The sequence below is a fragment of the Microtus oregoni genome, unplaced genomic scaffold, assembly GCF_018167655.1.
Source record: "Microtus oregoni isolate MIOR12 unplaced genomic scaffold, Mior012 000000F_ref0000247, whole genome shotgun sequence".
NCBI classification, from domain to species: Eukaryota; Metazoa; Chordata; class Mammalia; order Rodentia; family Cricetidae; genus Microtus; species Microtus oregoni.
The window spans coordinates 1,353,339-1,377,393 of NW_024543059.1; the positions used below are offsets into that span (position 1 = coordinate 1,353,339).

Sequence of the window (24,055 nt, forward strand, 5' to 3'; positions counted from 1 at the left end):
CTGAATCTGAACCTGAATCTAATTAACCCCAGGACCCGTGTAAAGGTGGAAGAGAACTCATCATGTAAAGATGAGTTGTCCTCTGACCGCCACACATGTGCTGTGGTGTGCGTGTACCACCAACACACACACAAAGTAAATAATAATGTCATGGAATTTCTAAAAGTATGTGCAAATAGCACAACCCACAGTAGGCAGAAACGTATCGGTAGGAAACTAGATAAGCCAAAACGGTCACACCATGAAATACTCTACAGCCAAGAAGTACCCTACCAATATACCACGTGGATAACTCAAATATAAAGTTTTGAACCAAGTAATCCAATCTCCAGAGAGTATATACTGTATAATTCCTCTTTTATAAAGTCCAAAACCAAGACAAGGTTGGGAGGGGTACTGTACCTTGTGCTTGGGAAGTAGAGGCAGGAAGATCAGAGTCACCATTAGCTATGGGTTTAAGATCACCTGGGCTCATGAGATACTGGGGAAAAAAAAGAGACAAGTTAGCCATTGGTGGTGGCGCACAACTTTAATGCCACCTCAAGAGGCAGAGGCAGGAGGACCTCTGAGTTCAAGGCCAGCCTGATCTACAAAGCAAACTCCAAGACAGCCAGGACTGTAACACAGATAAACTTTGTTTTGAAAAACAAAAACAAAAAACTCCCAAAGCAAAACAACAACAACAACAAAAAGGCCAAAAATTTAGAAACAGCGATGTTGGGGTTCAAGCACTGAGATGGGAAGTAGACACAGGGTCCTACTTCCAACCAAGAGTCTATCAGCAATTAGTGCCCAGTTACAAAGGTAATGTGAGGCTTTCCCAGGGGAGTCTCAGTGGGTTTGTTTACCACGCTTCAGGGCAGTCCCCATGCTGAGGAATAAGTGACCAACACACATGAACTCAGTGGTATTTTTGTAGACTTTTGTTTCGTATTGTTTTGTTTGACAATGTTTTTATTGGTCTTTTGTTTGTTTACTTTGGTTTCAAATTTTTGTGTGTTTTTCTTGTTTTTTGTTTTGTTTTGTTTTTTAAAGAGAGAGAAAGAAAAGGTGTATAGTTGGGTAGGTTGGGAGGTGAGGATAATCCGGGAGGAGTAGGGGAAAGGAAGCTTGTGATCAGAATATATTATGTGGGATTTTTTTTTTTCAATTAAAAATAAGACATGGCCGGGTGGTGGTGACACACGCCATTAATCTCAGCACTCAGGAGGCAGAGATAGGCAGATCTCTGAGTTAGAGATGCGAAGGTCCAGAACACAGCCTTTCTGCAAATTCTACTGGTTAGATAAGCAGAGGCATGACGGATGGAGGAGATGTGGGCAGAGGACTTCCGATAGGAACTGTCGCTGCTTGTTTGTGGAGGGGTGAAGGGATTTGGGAGAGAGAAAGGAAAACAGCAGATGGTGAGGGACCCGCAACTGCATAACTTTCGGGGTTTTACTGTAGTTAGAGCAGGATTCCGGACGCCAGGAAGGTGGTTTGGTAGATAAAGCATTGTCTCAGATGACTGATAAGGGCTGAACAGGTCTCTCTACCTCCTTCCTTCTGGTCCCAGCCGCTGGATTCCAAGGTTTCCTCTAGGTAAAATCTGGCGTGGGCGGAGCAAGGAGGCCCTAGCTAAAGCTGGGCCGGGCTGGGCTGGGCTGGGCTAGCTCCTTCGGCCTGGAGCACAGCGGTGTGTGTGGAAGGGACCTCCGGAGCAAGCTCAGCATGGTGGAGTTCGCACCCCTGTCGGTGCCATGGGAGCGCAGGCTGCAGACTTTCGCAGTCCTGCAGTGGGTCTTCTCCTTCTTGGCCTTGGGTAAGAGGGTAGGTCTCATGGGAAGGGCCGGGTAGCCTGAGCGGGAACACAGGATGCTTGAATAAGAGAGATTCAGAAAGGGGTTTTGCTGGGCTCAGAGCTCCTGTGCAGAGAGGTTCCTGGGGTCTGCCAGAGTCTTGTGTGGGTAAGCAGGAGCTCCTTTATCTTGGGAAAGCTTTAGTTTTTAGGATTGGGGGCGGGCAGTTTCCCCCAGGCTCTTGCTGAGAGCTGCGGAGGGGCAGGGAAGCATCCAATGCCGGGAAAAGCAGCGCTCTCTGCGTCCTGCTACTCGGACCAGGAAGCTCTCCGTTTTACCTTTCAGAAAAAGGCAGGTGGAACTGAGGCCAGGAAAGAAGGGACCAGCTTCAGCTTCAGCAGCTGCATGGTGGGAATGTCGGCGTCACCCTACGGGGTCTTTGTAGATGAAGCGTAGGGAGGTGGGAACCCCAGGCAGACCTGGCCTGCCTCCTTAGGTGTGGATATGACCCCTGATCCACCACACCCCACTGATGTGTGGCTGCATTCCAGCTCTGCTGTGGACCAGGAAGAAAGAGTGGCAGGGAGCTCACGTAATCTCCTTTGCTGGCAATGGACTGGGGAAAGGCTGCGACCTTTGAAGGACTGGAGTTCATCCTGGGTCCAGATACTGCTGGCTGTTTAAATTATTCACATGCTGGGTGCTGGGTACATGTTAGTCTCTCTCTCTCTCTCTCTCTCTCTCTCTCTCTCTCTCTCTCTCACACACACACACACACACACACACACACACACACGCGTGCACACACACACACATGCACGTGCACATGTGTGTACATGCTCCCTTAGGATCACCTCACAATTCTTCAGCTATAGGGTTCATTCAAGGCCATCCAGGACCCTGCCTCTAGCACCCTTTTTAATTGGTCTGCCTCTCTATCCCAGGGTTGGTAAACATTTTAAGTACTTCTGGTAGGCAGAGCCAAGCAGAGAAATGGCATACTTGAAAGGCCCAGCTGTAAATCAGGAGCCTGGTCCCTGTTCCTTCCAGAGGAAGAAGGGCTGAGGGGTGGGCAGAGGGCACTGGAAGGAAGTGTAGCTATAGAAAATAGCTGATGGGCACAGAAAACAGAGGGCAGGAGGCCTAAGCCTGGGGCTGGCTTGGGTCAAAGGGCACTGAAGACCGAGAGCCACAGAGGCCATAACCACATTCTCTCAGGGGCTGAGGGGCACTAAAGTCAATCTGCCACCTGTGACCTTGAGGGGAGGCATATGTCTGACTGAATGAGCTCACCCCATCCATGCAGCCTGTGGTACCTGCCTGGCCCTGCTCTTACACAGACCTAGCAAGACCACGTAGTATAGGACAGATGCCAGGGCTCCCCTGAGCCAGGAAGAGCTGAAGAGAAGCAAGGAAAGGGTTCTGGGCTCTTCCATGGCAGGAGTGGGTGGTTTTACCTTATCCTGAGGGCAAAGGAGAACCAGAGACCCAGCAGGGAAGAAGTGGTAAAGTCCAACTTTGTGATAAAGGTCCCTGTGCCTACGGTTGAGGTTCTGCTGTGTGTGGGGATGAGGAGATCAAAGGGAGGGCAATCGAAGTCTATACCAGTAGTCACCAAGTCAGGGCTCATGGGTCAAAACCAGCCCAGGTGTTTTGTTATTTGTTTGTTTCTTTTTTTGTAGTCTAAGATCCAAGAGTTTCTGTCATTTCTAAAAGATTAAATTTTAAACCGCTACTCAAATGCTTTCATAATGTCTTCTAATTTGCATCTTACAAGTTCTAAAATGTCTAAAATACTTGCTATCTTTTCTCATTTTGTTTCGATGATGATGATGATGATGATGATGATGATGATGATGAAGGAATGGCTTCAGAGCCTTGAAAGCACGAGGAGCTGAGTTTGAGTCCCACAACCTCTGTAAAAATGTCAAGCATGATTATTAACCTATGTTCCTTTTAAGTTATTTATTTCAGAAATTTTGTTATAATAACAGCAAGTTGACTAGCACCAAATGCTAAAATCTTTGCCTCAAATAACTAACTCACCTATTCTCCGTTTGTGTTTATTGATTTAACATGTACACATAGTTCAGTATATATTCACTTATACATATTCATGATTGTTGTATCTCTTTATGTTATATTTCTTTTTACCAATATATGCTGTTACTTATTTCCTTGAATTTTTTTCAAGTCTTCACTTGACTTTTTTACCTTAGATTTTAATCATATTCTGTTACATAGTTTTCTTTCCCATTATTGTCAACTAACTCTAACCAATATACTTTCTATATAATTTCAAAAACTGAAAAAAAATAGGAAAAAAATGTCAGGCATGGTGACACATACTTGTAGTCTCAGCACCGGGGAGGCAGAGTCAGGAAGATCCCTGGCTCTTGGTGGCCAGCTAGCCTAGCCTCATAGGTTAGTTTCAGGCTAATGAAGGGCATCATCTCAAAAGGAGGTAGACAGCCCTCTTCAGGTTGACATTAGGGTTGTCCTCTAGCCTTCACACACATGTAGACACGTGCATGCACACATCCACCCACAAGTGTCACCACATGAACATACACAGGTGTCATATCAGAGATGAGGGGGAGGTGGGGTAGGGCTCCACAAATGTACTCCCTAAGGAGGTTTTAAAGAATAGTGAGGGTGGGGCTGGGGTGACGATTCCATCGGTAAAGGTTTGGCTAAGTTGGCTGCATAAACACCAGGTGGGGTTGGTAGCCTGACTATAGTGTCAACACAAAGTAAGCAGAGACAAAGGATCCCTAGAGCAAGCTGGCTAACTAGTCAAACCCGTGAGTCCTGGGTTCAAGAGAGAGAGAGAGACCCTGCCTCAGCATCAGAGTCATAGATAGAAAAAGAGAGAGGTCAGAGAGTGACAGGGGAAGACACCTCGTTCCTCCACAAGGGCACCTGAACACACGTGTGCCCACATGTGAACATACATCCACACATACATGCTTACAAACCACGAATACACCAAGAGAAAATACAATGTGAGTCTAAGCCTGCCCGTATTCAGCTTCCCAGACAGGGCAGTCTGAAGGAGGAAGAAAAGACTGTGTGATCTGAATGTCCAGTTCAACTGGACATATGGGATGTATTTTGCACAATGGCATGGAGTAGCTGGGAAAGTCAATTAGGACCAGACTCCAAGGGCTCAGGCCCAGAGTCAAATGCTTTCCAGATGGGCTTGCTCATTGCTTCTGTTTCTTTTCCTCTCTCATGGCCCTCTCATGGGAGAGCAAGATCCTCCAGTGTTGGCCTATGCTGTTCTTAGCTGGTTTTGTTTTATATTTGTTGAATGAGTGAATGCCATGCATGGGCCAAGCACTGACTCTCAGGTTTTACTGTTAGCTTGCTACGTGACCTTAGCCAGTGTGCATACCCCAAGTCTCTAAACAGTAGGGGTTTGAGAAACCTCAGGCTTTCCTGTGTTCTTTCCCCTTCTTTGTTTAATCTTTCCACTCCAGTCTCTTCCCTGTCTCTCCGTAACTATATATTCTATTTCCCCATCCTTGGGAGAACCTCCCTCCTCCCGAGTCCCTTACTCTATACTTAACCTCTGTGGTTTTAGGAATTGTAGTCTGTCTACTGAACGTTTCAAAGCTAACATTCACATAGAAGCATGTATGTATTTGTCTTTTTGAGCTTGGTTTACCGCATTCAGTGTAATTTTTTTCTAGCTCTATCCATTTAGCTGTGAATTTTGTGATTTCATTTTTCTAAAACAGCTATTAATATTACATTGTATAAACTTAACACATTTTCTTTATCCAGTCATCTGTTGATGGACATCTAGGTTGTTTCCAGTTTCTGGCTATGATAAATAAAACAGTGATAAACACAAACAACCAAAAAAGAAACCTCAGGCTAAACTGGGCATCATGGCCCACACCTCTGATTCCAGCACTTGGGATCTCTGTCAGTTTGAGGACAGCATGGTCTACATAGTGAGCTCCAGAACAGCCAGACCATTTTCCAAAGATGCCAAACCAAACCACAAACGGCAAAAGAAACTGCAGGCTTGGAGAGATTGGCTAAGGGAAGCAAGGGCCACCTCCCTAAATCACCAGACAGACCCCGCCTGGCTTGCTGTTAGCAGGAGGAGGGAGAAGTCTGGGAGTCAGGATCGCCAAGTAGGAGCTTTGTGATCCAGGGGAAAGTGCTCCTGTTTTCTCCTAAACTTTGTTTCTTTTTTCTGTCTGCAAAAGTAACTCATTCAAACAACATTTGAACCTTTAGGTAAACCATAATCCTCCCCTCCAGGTAGTAACTGTTAATATTGAGTTTTTTCTTCTTGAGAGAGGGTCTTATTAAGTGGGAGACACTGCAGAGACTTTTGGTTGGTCCAAATGGAAAGAGCTGTAGCTGAAGTTTTATTTATTTATTTACTTACTTATTTACTTATTTATTTTTTGACATTCATTTCCAGTGCCTTTATTTTAACTTAGATTTAGACACTCTTCTTTACATTTTACCTTTTGGTTCTTGGGGAGTGCATGCATGCGTGCATGCCGAATTTTCATCACAGATTATGTATCAATTATTTATGCTTCTATGTGTCCAAAAGTCTATGTATTTTTGTCTTTATATAATTCTTTTTAATACATTTTTATTGATACTTATTGAGCTCTACATTTTTCTCTGCTCCCCTCCCTGCCTCTGCCCTCCTCCATTCCACCGTCCCCCAAGGTCCCCATTCTCCCAATTTACTCAGGAGATCTTGTCTTTTTCTACTTTCTACTTCCCATGTAGATTAGATCTATGTAAGTCTCTCTTAGTGTCCACACCGTTGTCTAAGTTCTCTGGGATTGTGGTTTGTAGGCTGGCTTTCTTTGCTTTATGTTTAAAAACAACCTATGAGTGAGTACATGTGATAATTGTCTTTCTGTGTCTGGGTTACCTCACTTAAAATAATGTTTTCTAGCTCCATACATTTTTCTGCAAAATTCAAGATGTCATTATTTTTTCTGCTGTGTAGTACACCATTGTGTAAATGTACCACATTTTCCTTATCCATTCTTTGTTCAAGGGGCATTTAGGTTGTTTCCAGGTTCTGGCTATGACAAATCTAAGCTGCTTTTTTTTTTTTTTTCGAGACAGGGTTTCTCTGTGGCTTTGGAGCCTGTCCTGGAACTCGCTCTGTAGACCAGGCTGGTCTCGAACTCACAGAGATCCGCCTGCCTCTGCCTCCCGAGTGCTGGGATTAAAGGCGTGCGCCACCATAGCCCGGCCTAAGCTGCTTTGAACATAGTTGAGCACTTGTCCTTGTGGCACGATTGAGCATCCTTTGGATATATACCCAAAAGTGGTATTACTGGGTCTTGAGGAAGGTTATTTCCTAATTTTCTGAGAAATCGCTACACTGACATCCAAAGGGATTGTACCAGCTTGCATTCCCACCAGCAATGCAGAAGTGTTCCCTTTTCCCCATAACCTCTCCAGCATAAGTTGTCATCAGTGTTTTTGATCTTGGCCATTCTTACAGGTGTAAGATGGAATCTCAGAGTTGTTTTGATTTGCATTTCTCTGATCACTAAGGCTGTTGAACATTTCCTTAAGTGTCTTTCAGCCATTTATATTCCTCTGTTGAGAGTTCTCTGTTTAGGTCTCTACCCCACTTTTTATTGGATTATTTGTTCTTTAGATATTAAGTTTCTTGAGTTCTTTGTATATTTCCGAGATCAGACCTGTGTCTGATGTGGGGTTAGTGAAGATCTTTTCCCATTCTGTAGGCTGTCGTTTTGTCTTGTTGACTGTGTCCTTTGCTTTACAGAAGCTTTTCAGTTTCAAGAGGTCCCATTTATTAATTGTTTCTCTCAGTGTCTGTGCTGCTGGGGTTATATTTAGGAAGTGGTCTCCTGGGCCAATGCATTTCAAGTGTTCTTCCCACTTTCTCTTCTATAAGGTTCAGTGTGGCTGGCTTTATGTTGAGGTTTGTTTAATGGCTCAAAGATGTGCAGCATTCTTTCATGCTGCATTTGTTTAACTCTGTGAAGCTGTGTTACTGTGCCTGTCTAAAACACCTGGTTGGTCTAATAAAGCACTGAGCAGCCAATAGCAAGGCAGGAGAGAGAAATAGGCAGGGCTGGCAGGTAGAGAGAGTAAATAGGAGGAGAAATCTAGGGAAGAGAGCAAGGAGCAAGGAAAGGAGGCAAGGAAGGCACCGGGGGCCAACCACCCAGAGGCAAAATGGATAATAAGTTAGAAAAGCTGGCGAGGGGCTGGAGAGATGGCTCAGTGGTTAAGAGCATTGCCTGTTCTTCCAAAGGTCCTGAGTTCAATTCCCAGCAACCACATGGTGGCTCACAACCATCTGTAGTGAGTTCTGGTGCCCTCTTCTGGCCTGCAGATATACACACAGACAGAATATTGTATCCATAATGAATAAATAAATAATTTTTTTTTAAAAAAAATAAAAGCTGGCTAGAAACAAGCCAGCTAAGGCTGGGCATTCATAAGTAAGAATAAGTCTCTGTGTGTTTGAGAGTTGGGTGTTGGGCCCCCAAAGAGTAAAAAACAAACCCAAACCAATAACTACAGACGCTACGCTCTCCAAGTGGACTTCACAGCTGGGTCTGGCTTTCCTCTAAGACTCTGAAGGCTGGGGATATAGCTCAGTTGGTAGAGTAACTGCCCAGCATGTACAAGGCCCTGGGTTGGACCAACACTGCACAAACCAGGCTTGGTGGACACCTATAATCCCAGTACTTGGGAGGTAGAGGTAGGATTGGAAGTTCAGTCATCCTTAGCTGTCCAGGGAGTTTGAAGCTAGCCTGGGATAGTTGAGGCCCCGCTTCACAAGAAAAACAACAAAAACAAGCCAACAGAAAGAATCCAGGGGCTGGGTGTAGCTCAGTGCTAGGGAGAGCCCTTGCCTAGCATGTATGGATCCATGGGTTTGATCGTGATGCTAAAAGGGAAAACTCAGCAAATAAAAGGTGTTGCCCAGGTGAGGTGGGGTAGCAGTCTGTGGGAAAGATGGGGTGTGGCCCCTTCTATGGGAAAGATGGGGTGTGGCCCCATGGACCCGCTGCACCCAAGATGACCAGGATTTGCTTGCCACAAGGGTGACAGAAACACAGACAAGAGAGACATCTGCATCTACCCTGGTCCTAGCCTTGCAGTCCCCAGGGTAACCAGGCCATGTCCCCGTGACACACAAAGCAGAGTGGGCTTGGAAAGTCTGGCTGGAGCCCTGGCCACATAGGAGGGTAAGGTGGCGTGCCAGCTCACAGAGCTGAGGCCAGGCTGAACTGTCAGGCTGTGCCTTGCAACAGTTGGACACCATGGCAGGGCCTTAGGATGGAGTCTGGGCTTAGCTTTGACTGAGAGTGGACAGAAAGGGGGCCGGGAAGAAAATCGTCTCCTTTTTCCCTAGGGTTCTCAAAGTAGAAGGCAAAAGCTAATTCGACCCATGGCTCCATTTATAGAGTGTGTGCTGAAGGCATGTAGCCTTCCTGAGGGGTAAGGGCAGTGTAGGTGAGACACCTGGTGTAGTGGAGGAAGATGACTTTAGACCGGGCCCCTTGCCAGTGTGACTGTCCTGATATGCGAGGCGTGGAAGTTAGTTCTCTCCCAGTGGTGTGGGCCGGACGGGGCAGAGCTGCTGGCATGGGGGCATAGTCAGGGAAGAACTAAGTTGGTGCTGGGACTGCCTTCCTTGCAGCTCTCTCTCTCTCTGCTCCTCTCCCAGCTCAGATCTGCATCGCCATCTTCATAGGCCTCCTGTTCACAAGGTTCTGGCTTTTCTCTGTCCTGTATGCCACCTGGTTGTTCCTGGACTGGGACAAGCCGCGCCAGGGAGGCCGGACCATCCAGTTCGTCAGACGCTGGACCATCTGGAAGTACATGAGGGATTACTTCCCCGTCAAAGTGAGTACTGGGCTCCAGGGGTCCAAGGGCCTCTGGGCCACTCATCTCTGTGAGCACAGGGAATCTGCAGAGCAGAAGGCTGGCTGGGAGACAGGAACCCGAGAGGCCTGTGGAAGAGTGTGGTGTCTTTCTGGCCATGGAACTCGGGGCCAATATGGGTACTGATGTATAAATGTGTCTTGAAGGGGATATGCATGTTTTATAGGGACAAAGCCAGCAGCAGTCAAAGTTCTGGGTGAAAATGATAAGCAACAGGTCTTAAGAGACCCACATTATCCTTGGCAGATGGGGGACCCAAGGGTGAGACCCGAGCCGCACAGCGAACTCTCCTATAAACTTAATGCTTCTGTACTGGTATAGCACTGCCTCAGAGTCCATCCTGCCTTATCGCTGGCAGGCTGTGTGTTCTTAGGCAGGGCTTGGCTCATGCTGGCTTCAGTGTCTCTAAGAATCAGCAAGCATTGTGACATCTCCTACCTTGAGTGTCCCCAGATCCTGGCATCTTTGATTCATTGCCCTTTCAAGTCAGGTCATTGTGAACATGTGACCTTGGACGTGAAGCTTGGTCCTGGGCGGAGCAGATTCCTGAACGGGAATGAGGAGATTCTGGGGCTCCTTCAGTGGGGTATAGACAGACACAGCTCTGAGAAGCCCAGGCAGGCTCCCTCAGTGGGGTATAGACAGACACAGCCCTGAGAAGCCCAGGCAGGCTCCCTCAGTGGGGTATAGACAGACACAGCCCTGAGAAGCCCAGGCAGGCTCCCTCAGTGGGGTATAGACAGACGCAGCCCTGAGAAGCCCAGGCAGGCTCCCTCAGTGGGGTATAGACAGACACAGCCCTGAGAAGCCCAGGCAGTGCTGTTTTACTGATGGGATAAAAGGGCCATGGGAATGCAAGAGGCCAGGCCTGGGCACTTGGAGCGTGGCTTATGGAGCTCAATGGACTAGATCCTAACCTACATCTGCCACGTAGTGGGAGTGTGAACTTGAGGTGGGTTGCCCAGTCTCTATGCTTCTGTTTTGGCATATTTAAGATCGAGATAACTGCATAGTGGTACACACCTTTAATTCCAGTACTTGGAAGGCAGAGGCAGGAATTTCTCTGAGAGTTTGCAGCAATCTTGGTCTATGTAGTGAGTTCCAGGACAGCTAGGGCTGTGAAGAGAGACACTGTCTCAAAAACAAGCAGACAGAAATGCCGTTGTATGCCTTCCTGGACAGTGTGGATTCCAACAGACGGTGCAGACAAAGTCTGCAGACAGTCTTAGTAATAGCTCCTCTCACACCAAGTCACCAAGTCAATAGGACACTGCCGGGATCCCGGACACTCTGACCTTCACCCCCACCCGACTTCTTCCTCCCTGTGTAGAGTCCCGCCTCTTCCTTTGGTCCAGGACTCCAGTCCCCTGCTATCAAAGGGGGATGGGTGGAAGAAATAGGCCCATAGAGGTTGAACAACTTGCTTGCATCATGGGAACTCCAATCAAGGATCCTACCCTGTGCCCTTCTGAGAGTCCTGAGGTCCCACAGGGGCTGTCATATTGGGTGACAAAGGCATGCAGGAGCCCCTAGCTCTCTAGAAAGCAGGGCTTCCAAGGAAAGACACTGGCAGGGAGTACAGAGGAGCTAACAGAGACTGTCACTCAAGGGCATTGAGCATCTTAGTGTCAAAAGAGTGTGAACCTCTACCCTGGGGACCTGTAAGTGACATCATATCAGAGCCAAAGGAAGCCTGGTTAGTTCTGGGTTCCGTCGAGTTTTGCTCATTCTGGCTCTGGCTTCCTTTCGTGGGTTCTGGGCTCAGCAGAAGAGAGGCTTCCTGCAAAGTGGACCCCACAGGCAGAGGCCAGGAGTTTGTCTAGAGACCTCCTGAGCCCCTGGGTCAGGGCTCTCAGTGCGACCAAAGCAGAAGCTAGCCTGAGCTGTGGCTGGAGAGGTGGTTCAGGTCAGTGGAGCCCCCTAGAGGCCGCTTCCCCAAACTGGGATGGCTAGCTGACATTTTCCAGGTCCCAGAAGCCCCTGAACTCTGGAGGACCTCTGAGTCTTCCCACTTGGATCCCTGGTAGCAGGGCTGGCAGAAGTGATAAGGAGGGGCTCCTCGGTCTTCTTGATCTTTCCACAGCCAGGGGGCTCCCCGCCTGATGTGCAGAAATTCGAGTGTTGTTACCTATCCCAGGCTCAACACAGAAGTACCAGCCAGGGTCAGGCGGTACCAGTGAGTGGCCAGCAGAGAGAGGGATGAAGTCTCCTAGGCTGTGCCTGGCTTAGAAGAGGAGCCAGCAGGAGAGGACTGAGTGTATCCTGCAGACTTCTTTTCCCACTGACCTCCCAATCCCTCTCTTCTGGGGACTTTTCTTTCCCAGTTTTGCTGACCCCTCCCACCCCCATCCACGAGCCTCTGCATCAAATGTGGTCTTCTTCTGATGACTTTCAAGTTTTGTTTACTAAGATTTTTACAAAGTAGTTTCCCAGAGGTGGGGGTGGGGGTGGGCATTATGGCTGTAGCTGTACCGTGGAACTTTCCCAGGTCATCTTTACTGCTTCCCTAAGAGCTAATGATGAGGAATCGGGCAGTTTGTGTAGAGGAAGCTGTCCCTATCACGTGTGTCCTGGGCGTCCCCGTGGAGATTTCATCACCCAGAATAAACACTCTACACAGGTCAGGACCTTGGTAGGGACCACAATCTGTGACCAGGACCATGACCCGGGGTCAGGGAATGCAGCACACACCACACTGCTCACGGTCAGAGTCAGCTCGTTATAACCCCACCCCTGTCCCTGCCCCTGTCCCTCCCAGTTAAGTCCCTTCCAGCGGGCTTTCTCAATCCCTACTGATAAGTCCTTGTTCTGGCCGTTCTCACTCCTGGCAGCTCCCTACTGTGTGCTAGCACTACTGTCTTCTGCTGTGACAACCAAAGCCCTTAGTGAGAGCTGCTACTCCAGAACCGTGTTCTGGGTCCTCAACTTCCCCCTCTGACTCATTCCTCCTTCCTTGGACCTTAAGTCCAACCAAGAACCGCTCCTTTTCTGTGTTCCGCTTGCTCCCCCCACCCCACCCCATTATCTGTGCTTGCACGGTGCCCCATTCCCCACCACCTTTCACACAGAGCTCCGACTTGGCTTTGCATTTGGAGCCTGGATGCCTGGGCTCAGGCTGGGCTCTGATCCTTCAATAGCTGAGAATGATCACGGGTCTCGGTTTCCTCCTCTGTACACTGGGGTCACTGTTACCAGAACTGCGCTCACAAAGTGAGTTGTTGTGTGTGCTGTGCCTGGCACGAAGTCGGTCCTGGGACCGTCCGTCCACTCAGACACACTCTTTCCAGCTGCGTGTCTCCAACTCTATCATGGTCTCAGTGGTAAAACGTACAGTATTGTATGGACCATAAAACACACCTTCAGTTAGGATTGTGGGGTGCATCTTTGCTAACAGGACAGCGGCGACACCTCCCTGACAGGCGTGTTGTGGGTTCCCAGGAGGCCAAGGAAGAAGAGGGGAGTAGGTGACATGACCCGATCTCTCTGCAGCTCCCCCAGTTCGGCTACCAGGAGGGTAGGGTGGCCGAGCAAGGTTGTTGAAATACGCAAACACATTTCAAGATGTTTCGTTTGGAAGGGGAATATAGCTCAGAAATGAGGGAATGTATCCGTCGATGTCAGTGAGCATCAGCCAGATGACCCCATGGAGTGGCAGGCAGGTGAGGCAGAGAATTTAACTGAGAATCTCGGGAAGCCAAACCTGGACCCAGAGCCACATGGGGGAACTACAAGCAGCGGCAGATAGAACCCCAGCCTTTCCTTCATCCAACCGTCTGGCTGCGATACAGGGAAATTGCTCCAGGCCCTAACTGTATACACGTGCCTACCCAGTCAGCCATATACACAGGCATACATATACATACACACTTGCACAATCCACACACCCAAGGAATAGGCTCTCACCCCCAGGGCCAGCACCAGTTGTACTGGATCAAACCCTGTCTTCCTGCCAGGTAATCTAGGTGCACAGTAGGGCCCTGAACCACTTCCCTGTGAGAACATCGATCTGTTTGCCCTGGGGCAGTTGAGTAGGCTGCTGATGCAGGAGCCTGGGGGAGGGACCCTAGAGTCCTGGATTTTGCAAGATTGACTAGAAAGTTCCAGAGCTGGTCCCGAATGCCCTTCGTCCCGAGGCAAAGGCTTTCTGGATCCGTCCTGTGCTCTCTGAAGGAGACGGCAGGTCTCAAATCCAAGTCGCCCCTGTGGTTTTGGGCAATTCTCCCATTCTCTCTGCACGCATGTGCTCATTTGTGCAATGGTGTCATCACACTAAAAGCCGGTCCCTAGGGCTCTGGTAAGTGTTACAAGCTAGCAGGACTGCTGCTTCGTGTGCCCTGAAGGAGCCAAAAGGAAGGTGGACTCTGGAGCGTGTGAGCCGTAAGAGGGTTGAGAAGTGGTGTGACCGGGTGGAGTGAGCTGAGCTCTAAGCTAGTGTAACGGTGCACTCTGTGACGGTCGGGTCTTCTGTGCAGGCATGGAGAAGGACCTTGCAGTTAAAGGTAATATTTTAGGACCTTCCTTCAGAACTGAAAACGTTCACACACGCTCAAGCCCACGTGGTTTGTAACAGCCAAAGAGTAGAAACCACTCAAGTGCTCATCCACTGATAAACAGAATACAGTCTGTCCATGTGGTTGAGTATTATTTGGTCATAAAAATAGAACGAAGTACTGACCTGTGACACAGCATGAAAGAGACCTTGGGAACACGCCAGTAAGTCCAAGAAGCCATTCGCCAAGGTCATATGTGTGTGGCTTCCTTTAGACATCGTCCAGAACAGACAAACACAGGGAGCTGAAGAACAGATCCGTGGTTACCAGCACTGGGAAGAAGCAATGAGTCATGGATATGGGTTCCCTTCTGGAGTTGGGAGTCTGCGCTAGGGTCGGTGGTGATATTGCACAGCTGTGTCAAAGTGTGCTTGATCACACATTTTCAAAGCCTGGACCTCATGGTATACAGGTGACACTGGTGAAAGCTGAGTAGCCCCAGAGTCCAGTGATCTGGCTGCCCCCCTTTTCTCTCACCCCCGCTGCCCAGTACCAGACCCAGCCAGGATTTCTCCAGACACCCACAACCTTGCTCAGCCACCCTACCCTCCTGGTAGCCAAACTGGGGGAGCTGCAGAGAGATCGGGGCACGTCACCAACTCCCTTCTTCTTCCTTGGGGACCTACAACAAGCCTGTCAGGGAGGTGTCACTGCTGACCTGTTAGCAAAGAGTGACTGACACCAGGGAGCCAGGAGTTGGCACAGCCCTCATGAGCTCCTAGACCCCTAGCTTAGGGCTCTCTCGCCTGCGGTGCAATCCAAGTGAGTACAGGATTGGGTTGGAAGTGTCTACCTTCTGAGGAAGCTACGCCTGCCCCTCCCACCGACTTTCTTCCTTCGCTCCCTCGTTCTAGTCTTCCTGAAGCATCTCCTCTCTCCCGTCATGTGTGGAGACACGGTAAGCAGGACACACAGAATCTAAGCCTCACAGGGAACAGTTATCACAGAAGATACCAGTAGAAAAGTGCAGACTGGGCCTCGACGGGACCACAGTCACCCTCCAGTGCACACACTTGCATGTGCGCGTGTAAATACATGTGCAAATGCCAGCTCACTTGGCCCCCATCCTCACCGGGATATTTCTCTATACACAAATGCTTTGTTATCAAGGGTACAGTTGTTCATTTATTTATTTAAAATAGGAATGTGTTCTTGTTCAAAATTCAAGAGAACAAGAAAGCAGATGTGAAAGACTCCATTTTAGGGCTGGGGAATGGCTCCGGCAGTAACACGCTTGCCTCACAAGCCTGTAAAAGTGCCAGGTTGTAATGTTCGCTTTAATCTTGTCACTTCCACTCAGTTGCCACGTCCTGCACACTATCCTGCTCCTTGCTGTTCACTTACAAGCTATCCTGGCTTGCTTCATACTCTCCTGTGGTTGTATCCGTTCTGTCTGCCTCATCCCCAGTTTTTCCAGACAAGCCCTGTTGGTGGACAAGTTTCTGATATCAGCTAAAACTGATGTGTCCATAAATGGCATTTTTTTGGGGACAGCATTCAACCAGAGTGCAGACAATTCTGTCGGCTAAATCCCTCAGCAGTGGAACCACTGGGATGAGAGATCTGTTCTCTTCTGTCTTTTCAAAATTTTCCAATTGTTTTCACAGAGATGTGAACGTTAAATAGCAAGCGTTGCCATGTATGGAGCAAAGGATGAATACCCTGGTAGCCTCCCGTGTAAGCACTTGGGTGAGCTAGAGCTCTGACCCTGCAGGGGTTTCCATAACTTCCTTGGTCCCCTTCTGGGAAGGCAACAGCCCCTCTGCCTGGGACTTCTGAGTCCTTGCAGAGCCCTATGGTGCTTTGGAGGGTTTTGGTGGACTCTGTGTGGTGAGAGGTTTTCAGAGGTCAAGCCAAGACCAAGGACAGGAGGATGGAAAACTCTGCAGCCGGCGTAGGCAGATAGGCTTAGGGCCCCATTTCCACCTCCAGGCTGCTGAGGCCCGAGAGGCAGCAAGAATCCTCGGGGAGGCAGCCTCTGGGAGCTGCCGCTTGCTGACAGGATGACCGTTCACCTGGCAAAGCTTAGCCAGGGGAAAGGGCTACCCGTCTCCAGGAAGGTGCAGAGTCCCTGCCACCCATCCTCCCAGGAAGCCTCCGGCACAGGGATGCCAGGGGGAGATGGGTGGCTTTTAACTCCCGTAGCTGTGGCTCCCAGAGCACAGGGCACTGAGAAGCAGAGACAGGTTTCTGGCAGAGAGGAAAGGGACTGGTCCCACCTACAACATGGCCTTCAGCCATGATCTTTGGACTTGGCTACCACCCAGGCTGAGGTGTGTGTGTGTGTCTGTGCATGCATGCATGTGATGGCCCAGGCAGAGGGGTCTGCGTGTGTGTGTGTGTGTGCGCGTGCGCGCGGGCGTGCGCTCGTATGTGTGTGTGTGTGTATGTGTGCATGTGTGTGCATGTGCGTGTGCGTGTGTGATGGCCCACCAGTGGAGATCATAGAACAACCTAAGGAATTGGTCCTTGCCTTCTATCTAATTTGTGACGGGGCCTCTGCTGCTTCTTCCTTGACATGCCAGACTGGCTTCTAGGGATTCTCCTGTTGCTGGCCCATCTCACTGTAGGTGCCATTCACGCTGTGTATCTGACTTTGACACGGGTTCTAGGAATCCAGACTCAAGCTCTTGTGCTTACGCAGCCAATGCTTTTCCACAGTTAGTGGTCCCTTCAGCCCCCTCCCTGTGTATGTCCTTGTCTCACTTCACCTAGAACTGTTTAGCAACCTATGACTCTTGCTCTCTTTCTGGTGGTAACTCTGGGCTCTCGATGCATCAGGCGTAACCAGTCAGGGTACGTTTCTGCCCTGGCATAGCAGAGAGAGTTAATACAGTTGGGGTTAGGGTCTGGCCTTGGGACAGCAGAGACACTCCCACGACCCACCGGTTCCACAGGACTGGAGCCAGTCTCTGGGCCACAAGCTGTGTCAACGAGATCAAAACCTGATTCTGATCCCTCTTGTGATCACTCACTCCTAGAGTGGACGCGTCAACTTGTCTTTCCAGTGAGGTTGTGATGGAAAGACCCCAGCGTGGCGATGCCCATGTGGCCCTCATATCCTTCCTGTGTCTTCACTAGGAAGACACAGCAACCAAGGCGACTTATAAAAGGAAACATTTAACTAGGGGCGCGCTCACGGTTTCAGAGGGTTGGTCTGCAGTCATCATGGCAGGAGGTATAGCGGCATGCAGGCAGGCATGGTGCTGGAGTAAAAGCCAAGAGCTTATCCTCAAGTCGGGGGCAGAGAGAAAGCCGCATTGGGCCTGGTGGTCTTCTTAGTTGCACACTTCCTCCCTTCCTCCAACAAAGCCACACCCCTGGTCCTTCCCAAAACTGTTCCCCCTATTAGGGACCAAGCATTCAAATAAATGAGCCATTCCCATTCAGACCTATTGCAGCATCCTACCCAGTAGTCAGGAATTCCAGTCCCTTTTCACTTGAACCTCTCAGCAGAAGGGGCAGGTCTTCCTGGGAGAGGGTCACCTAGGCAGGGGGCGAACATTTTGCCCAAAGCCAGTGCCCAGTCTGTGAAGCCTCCAGCTCCAGTGTATCACCCACGGTCCCACACAACAACTCTCTCTGCGGAAGCATCCAGGGTGTTTAGGCTTTGGAGGCACCTGAGACTCTGAGTCCCAGAGTGACACAAGCCAGTAGCGGCAGAACCAGGACTGGCGTACAGGTTCCGCTGATGGTCACCAGCTTGCTGTCTCCTGCAGCTGATCAAGACGGCTGAGCTGAACCCTACCCAGAACTACATCGCAGGCTTCCACCCCCATGGAGTCCTGGCCGCAGGAGCCTTTCTCAACCTGTGCACTGAAAGCACCGGCTTTTCCTCGCTCTTCCCAGGAATCCGATCGAACCTGATGACGTTGCCTTTGTGGTTCCGGGCCCCCTTCATCCGGGATTACATCATGTCTGTGGGTGAGTCTCCAACCTGGATCCAGGTAGCTCAGGAAGACACGGCTTCTGGGTGAGCAGGGGGATCTGGGAAAGGGCTGTCAACAGTTCTGCAGTCCTTCCAAGTACTTGTTTAGCAACAGCAGAGGCTAGACCCAGAGAAGAACTTCCTGTATCGCTGTGCTGGGAAGGACTCAGAGACCCCCAGCTGGTGGGGGTGTTGTTGCGGGAATCCTGGCTCCGTGGACAATGTCGATGGCCTCTTTCTTGGGCTGCTCCTGTCTTCACGGCCCTGTCTCTTCACCTGGTATCTGACCTACCTTGCTCTCTCCCTAGGGCTGGTCACATCAGAAAAGGAGAGTGCTGGTCACATTCTGAGCAAGAAGGATGGCGGGAACTTGCTAGCCATCATCATTGGGGGCTCCCAGGAGGCACTGGATGCCAGGCCTGGAGCCTACCGCCTGCTGCTGAAGAATCGGAAGGGCTTCATCAGGCTCGCCCTGATATACGGGTATGGAACTGTGGGGAATCACACTGTGGGGCTGTTGGAGGTTTCTGTTTTGTTGGGGAGACAGCAAAGATGATTGTAGCTTCCCTTTGGGGCAAGGAGATTCTCAGGCCATACAGTGAAAATCGTAAGTTGGTGCCTCGCAGCCAGGTTTCTAGATGCATTTCCATAAAGGAGACCGGGGGAATCGATGGGCAGGGTGTCCTGGTGTGAGCTCTGAGACCTTTGGGAATCTGGAAGGATGGGGCTGGGAGCTTATTGCCAAACTGCTCACCCATCATGGGAGGGGCATCTTTGAGGAAATCGAGCCAGTTGGCACAAGATTATTATTATTATTATTATTGAAAAGTAAAAATGTTTCATACCCAGGAAGATGTCCTAGGACATTCTGGTCTACCCATGGGAACCTGAAAAGGCTCTCTGAAGGTCAAGGGTCAAGGCATGTCCAGTTCTGGCTGCTGGCCCAGCTGGGTGGCCTTTCCATCCCTGCCTCTCAGGGTGCCCCTATACTCCCTCCCCTGTGTCCCTCTAGGGCGGCGCTGGTGCCAATCTTCTCCTTTGGGGAGAACAACCTGTTTAACCAAGTGGAGAACACCTCTGGCTCCTTGCTGCGCCGTGTCCAGAACCGACTACAGAAGATCATGGGCATCTCCCTCCCTCTCTTCCATGGCCGTGGTGTCTTCCAGTACAGCTTCGGCTTCATGCCTTTCCGCCAGCCCATCAACACCGTAGGTGAGCTGATATGCAGATCAGCCGGGGCGGGTTGCAGGAACAGGGTCTGGATGCTGCAGGGTACTTGAGGATGGGAAATATACGTCCTCATCCTTATGGGGCTCATTCTAGACAGCCCCACACAGCCCCACACAGATAATCCTGCTAGGGGCAGTCTGGAATAAGAGCTGTAACAGACACAGAGGTACTGATGACTGAGTATTTATTCTCAGTGAGAGGTACTGGTGGCTGAGTACTCACTCATTCCCGAGAAGAGACAGCAGGGGACCTGCTCTATGTTGGACATTGGTTTTTGTTTTTGTTTTGTTGTTGTTGTTGTTTGTTTGTTTGTTTTTCAAGACAGGGTTTCTCTGTGGCTTTGGAGCCTGTCCTGGAATCCTAGAACTAGCTCTTGTAGACCAGGCTGGCCTCGAACTCACAGAGATCTACCTGCCTCTGCCTCCCGAGTGCTCGGATTAAAGAAGTGCCACCACCTCCAGCAATGTCAGACACTCGTCAGTTGCCATACTCCATCTTGGTTTGTCCTAGCAACCTTTGAGGTAGGGACTATTATCTCTAAATGGTATTAAATGAGGCCCAAAGAAGTTAAATGATTTCCACAAGCTCACGTTGCCTTTGAGGGACAGAGCTGAGGTTGTAACTGGGATCTATCTGACCTTCGTTAGGCCGGAGAAGGAGGGTTTGTTATCTGGATGATCTAATGGGGCTTGGGAAAAAAAGGTAGAGAACAGAAATGTTAAAAATTCTATGCCGGGATGGGGATATGACTCGATCGGTAAGGACATTCTGAGCAAGCATGACTTTGACCTCCAGTACCCATGGTAAAACCAAGGCACACGGCCTGGTAGTGGGCATTGTAATCCCAGTCCTGGGGGTAGGGACAAAACAGGAGGATCTGTAGGGCCGCTGGCTGGCAGTCTACTGGTTGGCAAGCTCCAGGTTTAGTGAGAAACCTTGTCTCAAAAAAATAGGAAGCATGGCTGAGGAACATGCTCACCATGCTTGACCTCTGGGCTTCACATATGCTCACATATACATACAAATACATATGTGTACAGATGAAGAATGTTTTAAAATTTATGTGCCAACTAATAATCAATAGACTCTGAATTAGCTCTGGGGGCTCTCCCTGTAAGAAGTTAACATGAGCTTCGGTGTCTAGACTTAGCAAAAGTTTTCAGATATTTGTGTACCTCTTTTGTGTTCTTGGATTCTCATTTGACATTTGTAGAGAGAACTCTGTTCGCTTCAACCCCACCCATCCTCCCATCCACTCCCCATCCACCCATTTGTGAGTAGAGCACAGGTTTGGTAATCCTTGCATTGAGGCCTTGCTGGGTTGGATGGCAATGACCTCATGTATCTGAATGTTGTTGCTACTGCTGCCTCTGGAGATATTTCTAAGAGGAAAGTGCACTGCTATCCCAGCCTCTTCCTGATTCTTCCCTACGACCAGGGTGCTTTGCACTCAGTGCATAGGGCAGTGAAGGAAGGCTGAGACACCCCACCCCGATTCCAGAAGTGTAGACACCTCTAATGTTGAATTCTCAGAATCACATACCCCTGAGGAGGCGTGCACCCCCAGCATTTAAAACCTAGTGCTGCTTATGCCTGGTTACTTGGATAAATTACTCCTTTGAGCCTCATTGTATCCCCTGTCAAGCAGGGATAATGACAGGTTTTGTTTGCCTGGGTCTAAGGGAGAGAACACAAATAAAGAGAATGACTATTGCCCAGCATATTGGAAGCTGGCTACAAGGATACCGAGAGTCTGGAAGTTGAGTTGTCCTAAAACCTTAGAATTCAGTACTTGAGGGTTGGGGAGATAGCTCAGTTGGTGAAGTGCAAGCTAGAGAAACTGCCCAGTACCTATGAAAATAATCTGGATGGGATGGCCCATGTTTTAATCCCAGCACTTAAGAAGTAGAGACAGAGGCTCCCTAGGGTTCACTAGATGCCAGCCTAGCCTAACCAAATAGCCCCAGGCCAATGAAAGACTTGAGTGTCCATAAACACGGTTGATGACATCTGAGGAACAGTACCCAGAGGTTAACCTCTGACCTCCACATGATGACATCTGAAGAACAGTACCCGGAGGTTAACCTCTGACCTCCATGTGATGACATCTGAGGAGCAGTACCCGGAGGTTAACCTCTGACCTCCACATGCATATGCGTGCTTATGAATTTACACTTAAACACACACGTGGAGTGAGGGGAAGTGGGGAGAGTGGGAGATCTGGAATCTGAAATCACGGGAGGAGGGGATAGGAGTGGGACCCCTTGTAGGATGACCACAGGGGTGAGCCTTGCTCCCGGGGCTCCTGAGACTGCAGCGGTGCTCACTCTTGGCCCCTGTCCTCCTCTGTCCCTTGCAGTGGGGAAGCCCATCCAGGTGCCGAAGACACTACAGCCCTCAGAGAGGGAGGTGAACCAGCTTCACCAGCGCTACATCAATGAACTATGCAAGCTCTTTGAGGAACACAAGCTCAAGTTCAATGTTCCCACTGACCAACATCTGGAGTTCTGCTAAGAACCTCAAGCTGGAGGACAGCTGCATCCGAGAATCTGCAGGAGAGCTGTGATGGGAGGGGACTTTCACAGTCAGCCCAGATTCCTATGAACCCAGCCACAGCTGGCAGGATGGAAGAGGATTTGTGCCTGCAGCTGAAGTTCTGAAGTCTCCCTGTCCTTGCTTGGCCTTTTGGCCCATCGGTAGGATAGTGGGAAGGAAGCAAGCAGAGAATGATTGCTGAGGTCTCTACCCATGGTTGTAATGTCGCTCAAACATGACCAAAGGGCAACCAGGGGCAAAAGAGAACAAAATTCTTCTTTCCCCACCCTCAAGAGACGGTGCAAGAGAAGCCAGCACCCTAGGCCTCCCCTGTATTTGTCCCTCATCCTGCTCGCTGGATGTCCCTTCTTCCCCTCTGAGCTGGAGGAGATGTAGCCAATTATGCCCTGGCATCCACCCTATGTTTTTTCCAGACTCTGCATCCTCCAAGCTGTGACATCGATATCAAAGGAGCCCAGTCTTCCTTAGCCACTTGACTATGATCAAGGGTAGGGCTCCTTGCTATCCTTCTGAGTCTCCGTTTCCCCAGCCTTGATGACCTGGGAGCCTCTTCCTCATGCGTTAAAACTAATTCCAGCCCCTGTCTTGGCACAAAAGGGCAGCTTCATACACGTTACTTCAATAAATGAAACAATTCTGTTTTATCTCCCTTCTCTTTCTCCCAACCAATGGGATGGACTGGAGTCTCAGCTTGAGCCCCCAGCCTTGTCCCGTGTCCCCGATCTCACCTCAGAAGCTGGGTCAACAGGTTGTAGAATCCTTTCTCCTGAATGGTCACCCTGAGTTTTTCACCCTGGAAACAAGTAGGAAAGGACATGCCTGTGGGAAGACCAGAACGTTGGAAGTCTGAGGTGATGGCATGGGTGGATGTGTGTCTCCCAGTAGGGCCATACTGTGGCCAGGAAAACCCTGGCTTCCTGGGTTGGAGATCCAGCTCCTGCAGGAGAGCCCAGGGCATGGCTGGATTGGAAGAATGCCTGACTGCCCCTCCTCTGTAACGGGAAGCAGAACCCTTCCATGTAGGTGCAGTTTCTACAATCACTGGAAAAGTTTCCACTGGGATCCCAGCCCAGCCCCACCTATCTCCAGTGACCACAGGTAAATCATCTGCCTCTAAAGCTCAATGTTAGCATCTGACACAAAGTTGTGAGTGGCTCCCAAGCCATGGAGTCACATCTCGCCCTCCGTGGCAGGCTGCACAGTACATAGAAATGAAGAGTTTGGTTACATGGGCACTCGACACCTTCTGCAGGCTCCTGGGATTGAGAAGGGATGGCATGGGACTAGACTCCAGCAGGGTGTGGCTGTGCACGCCTTTAACTCCAGCACTTGGGAGGCAGAGGCAGGTGGATCTCCGTGAGTGAGTTTGAGGCCAGCCTGGTCTACAGAGTGAGTTCCATGATAACCAGGGCTATGTAGAGAGATCCTATCTCAAAATAAAATAATCACATCCGAATGCTGTGGGAACACATTCTGCTCCTTCAGTCAATAGCCTTTAAGATACCAGCCCACTTGGGGGCGGTCTCTTATAGTTTAAAAAGCAGCAGGAACCGTGTGTGTGTGTGTGTGTGTGTGTGTGTGTGTGTGTGTGTGCGCGCGTGTATGTCTGTCTGTCTGTCTGTCTGTCTGTCTGCTCTCTTGCTTCTGGCTCCCGTTCCGGCTGCTAGACTGTTTCCTGTTTGTGCTCAGAGAACTGTTGTTTAGGACGGTGATCTGTAAGTTTTTCCCCTTAAATAAATAACTCTTTTTTTATAATCAATAATTCTGAACTGGTGTGGGATTGTTTTACGGCTCCATCTGAAACTGAAGGCAGAGGATTCAGCGAAGGGAATAGTGTCTCCAGGACCAAGGAAGATTTGAGGAAGTGGCCGTGGGTAGGGCCTCAAAGAAAGGGCAAGATGGCAAAGGAGATGGGGATTAGGGGTCCACCAGCAGCTACCTGCCAGTGAGTTAGAGCCACCAAGGACCTTTTATTTCTCCCAGTTCTGGGTCACGAGAGGCTGGGGTATGATGGCAGGGTACAGGGCCCAGCTTTATCCTGACTGCCTTACTGTTGATTGGATTCCAAAGGAAAGAGAGTTCCAGAC

The 24,055-nt window shown here is 49.6% G+C and overlaps 1 protein-coding gene across 3 annotated transcripts; it reads left to right on the forward strand.

The window, feature by feature from the left end:
* The first annotated feature begins 1,658 nt into the window (after window positions 1-1,658).
* LOC121449180 (2-acylglycerol O-acyltransferase 2-like) lies at window positions 1,659-23,368 on the forward strand. Of its 3 annotated transcripts, none has more exons than XM_041653454.1 (6): window positions 1,659-1,801; window positions 9,487-9,665; window positions 17,974-18,178; window positions 18,491-18,665; window positions 19,195-19,394; window positions 21,772-23,368. In XM_041653454.1, exons 1-6 carry the CDS (start codon window positions 1,711-1,713, stop codon window positions 21,924-21,926), a joined length of 1,005 nt encoding a protein of 334 aa, XP_041509388.1. In that variant the 5' UTR covers window positions 1,659-1,710; the 3' UTR covers window positions 21,927-23,368. The 3 variants fall into 3 exon arrangements, with proteins under 3 accessions (XP_041509388.1, XP_041509397.1, XP_041509405.1); XM_041653463.1 differs by having other exon boundaries at window positions 18,104-18,178; XM_041653471.1 differs by lacking the exon at window positions 9,487-9,665 and having other exon boundaries at window positions 1,659-1,809.
* Window positions 23,369-24,055: the final 687 nt, after the last annotated feature.